Source organism: Thermobia domestica, chromosome 1 (assembly GCF_964235325.1).
Source record: "Thermobia domestica chromosome 1, izTheDome1.hap1.1, whole genome shotgun sequence".
Classification (NCBI taxonomy): Eukaryota; Metazoa; Arthropoda; class Insecta; order Zygentoma; family Lepismatidae; genus Thermobia; species Thermobia domestica.
Genome location: NC_137454.1, coordinates 100780419 through 100783765, shown reverse-complemented (window position 1 = coordinate 100783765; position 3347 = coordinate 100780419). Strand labels below are relative to the sequence as shown.

The following is a 3347-nucleotide window of genomic DNA, read 5'->3' as shown; positions in this document are numbered from 1 at the left end:
TGGTCTATTATTAAGCCTAGATCTTTTACAAAGGGAGAAAATGGAATACTGGAATTCACTACAGTTACTTTTAGGTCAACAGGGTTGATTTTGCTCAACTGATGTGATGTTCCCAATACAGTGAAAACACATTTTAATGGATTAAGTAAAAGACCATTCTTAAGGCACCAGTTGCTAACAGCTGAAAGATCCGTATTAAGTAACTCTATTGTGTCCATAATATTTTCAGGCGTACTACTGATGAAGATCTGGGTATCATCCGCATAGAAGTGAACTGATGAATGTTTTATGACTGTAGAAAGATCTGCTGAAAAGAGTGAAAATAATAGGGGACCTAATATTGAACCTTGCGGAACTCCTGCCTTTATCAGGGATGGGGTAGATGCATGAGTCATTTCTCCTCTTAATATTACTTGTTGCTGTCTACAAGAGAGATAGCTGTGGAACCATTTAATACCTGATTCCGAGAAGTTGTAATATTTCATTTTGGCCAGTAGGAGTTCATGATTTACTAGATCAAAAGCCTTCGAAAGATCCAACAAGACCAAAACTGTTACCATTGAATTTTCTATTGAATTCAAAATTGAATCTGTAATTTCTAAAAGGGCTGTGGTTGTGCTATGTTCTTTACGGAAGCCGGATTGAGTAACAGGCAATATTTCATTTTTATTGATAAAAGTTGTTAATTGCTGAAATGCTACCTTTTCTAGTACTTTGGAGATAATTGGAAGTATACTGATGGGACGAAGCTCATCAAGCGACTGTACAACTGTCTTCTTGGGCAGTGGAACCACCTTCGCTCGCTTCCACAATTCTGGAAAACAACCTTGAGTTAGTGAGTAATTTACTATGTGAGTTAGTGGAGTTAAAATAAACGGAACAGACAGTTGAAGCATTTTTCCTGTTATTCCATCAAATGCACATGTGTTGGATTTAATACTGTGTATTGCAGTTTTAACTTCTGTTTCGTTTACAGTGTTAAACTTAAACGTTTCAATATTGCTATTTAGTTTACGCGATGAAAGCCAATGCGTTTGTTGATCAAGTACTTCAGTGCTTGTCTCAGACATTTTATAGACACTTGTGAAATGTGAATTTATAGCTTCAATGTCATTTACATCATCTGGAAGAATCAAGCATGAATCGCTTTTACCTACACCAAGATCACGCAAAGTTTTCCAAATGTTACGTACATCAGTAGTGGATCACATACGATCAGAAAAATACGCAGTCTTTTCTTGTCGCACAACAGTAGTTGTGAAGTTACGCAAACGTCTGTAATCCTCCCAATGCAACTGATTCTTCGTTCTTTTATATTTTCTGTAAGCACGGTCACGCAACTTCATTAAAAGTTTTGTGTTACTTGAAATAAAGGGAAGAGTGTTCTTAGATAGCCTTTTCGTTTTGAGCGGTGCATGGTTATCAAAAATGTCAAGTATAGAGTTTTGTAAAAATTCAACTTTACTATCTAATGTTTCCATTTGAATAATATCATCCCAGTTGTAATTTTGTGCATCATGATAAAACGATTCGGTATTAAATGAAGCGTAAGTACGACACTGAATTACTCTACTGGGAATTTTGGATATTGTATGAAGCTTGAGAGTGACGTGAATTACGCTGTGGTCTGATGTTCCAATGGGTGGACTAACTCCAAACGAGTGTACCTGTTCCGGGTTGTCAGTAATAATTAAATCTAGCAAAGATTCGGTAGTTTCAGTGACTCTCGTGGGTTCATTTATTAACTGTGTGAAACCTAATATGTTAATAATAGATTTCAAGTAAATAGTTTCTTGTTTATCTGGACAGAGTTGATCGCAATTGAAATCACCAACAACGAATATTTGGTCGACTTGTGGATATAGTTCCAATACGGCATCTTCGATCGCTGACAATTCCCTATATGGTATGCTGGGAGATCTATATACAGCAGTAATACCAATTGACAAGTGGTTTACATTAACAACAATATTTAACATTTCTATATCTTGATAAACATCGTTAGATTGAAATTCAACAACTTTCACTTTAATATGTTTTAAGTAGTAAATCAGCATGCCTCCACCCCTCCCTTTGTCACTGCGAATGACTGAATATCCTGGAATCTCAATTTGCCTTGTACTTATAGAATCGTCCAACCATGTTTCCGATATAATCAAAATGGAACATTTTGTGGAGACAGCGAGTAGCCGTACTTCGTCAATTTTAGGAAAAAGAGAACGGACATTTGCATGCATAATCTTAAACTTTGACGAAGCAGCAGATTGAGTAAGGATCTGAAACCCCACATTGTTTATGTTTGTACTACCCATATTCAAATACAAAGATTATAATTAAAATGTATGTAAAAAACACCATTAAAGCAGTAATTAAGCCCTGACGAAACCGAAAGGCTACACTGACACACATGACATGATGACTGCCTTTTCTACCGATAAACATAAAATAAAATACCATAGAACATAGATGACTAAACTTACAGTAAAGAAGAAATAACAGTATGGGAAAAAATTGCCTTATAAATGCAGTTCTAACATAGGCGTTTTTGTATTTATAACTTAACGCACACTTAATAAAACAGTGCTTAAAATTTAGCATTTTCATCGTGTTGTTAAGTTGTTAACTTCATCGTGTCCAGTTGAGATTTGTAACGTGATGAGTAACTAACTTACAACATTGGTACAAGTACCCTTGTACAAGTTCAACTTCTATATCCACTAATATATTATAAATTTGTCAACTCACGGTACACAGATAACAAAAGAGCAAAATTGATTTGGACTATATATATATATATATATATATATATAGAGAGAGAGAGAGAGAGAGAGATACTGTATATAATAAAACGTGTATATATATATATATATATATATATATATATATATATATATATATATATATATATATATATATATATATATATATATATATATATAGCCTGTTTCATAATTCGTATACTTTTCAACAGTACTGGAAGAAAATGAAGTCTTCACACTATTAATGTGAAATTTGGCATTCTTATTCAAAAATGTCTGAATGTTTTAAATTTTAATCTATATATATAAAAGAGAACGTACAAAATCCTTTGTCCGCTCATCACGCTAATACGGCTGAACCAATTTCTTTCATTTTTGGGGGGTTATTAGGATTTGGACCCTAGATGGTTTTTATCATATCACTTTAATTTTTAATTAGCCTACCAGTGTCTTGAGATAATTGACCATTCAGGTGTCCACAAATCCTTTGTTATTAGTTCATCATAGGTAAAAATAAACGTATTTATATGCAACCCGCATGACCGTGTCACTCGGCGGGTTAACATAAATGACAGGCGATATACAGCG

General features: G+C 34.1%; 1 protein-coding gene across 1 annotated transcript; it reads right to left on the bottom strand.

Moving 5' to 3' along the window:
* Positions 1 to 1205: 1205 nt before the first annotated feature.
* On the bottom strand, positions 1206 to 2312 carry LOC145692262 (uncharacterized). Its single transcript, XM_081767584.1, has one exon. The coding sequence runs from the start codon at positions 2310 to 2312 to the stop codon at positions 1206 to 1208; it is 1107 nt and encodes a 368-aa protein (XP_081623710.1).
* Between the last annotated feature and the right edge of the window lie 1035 nt (positions 2313 to 3347).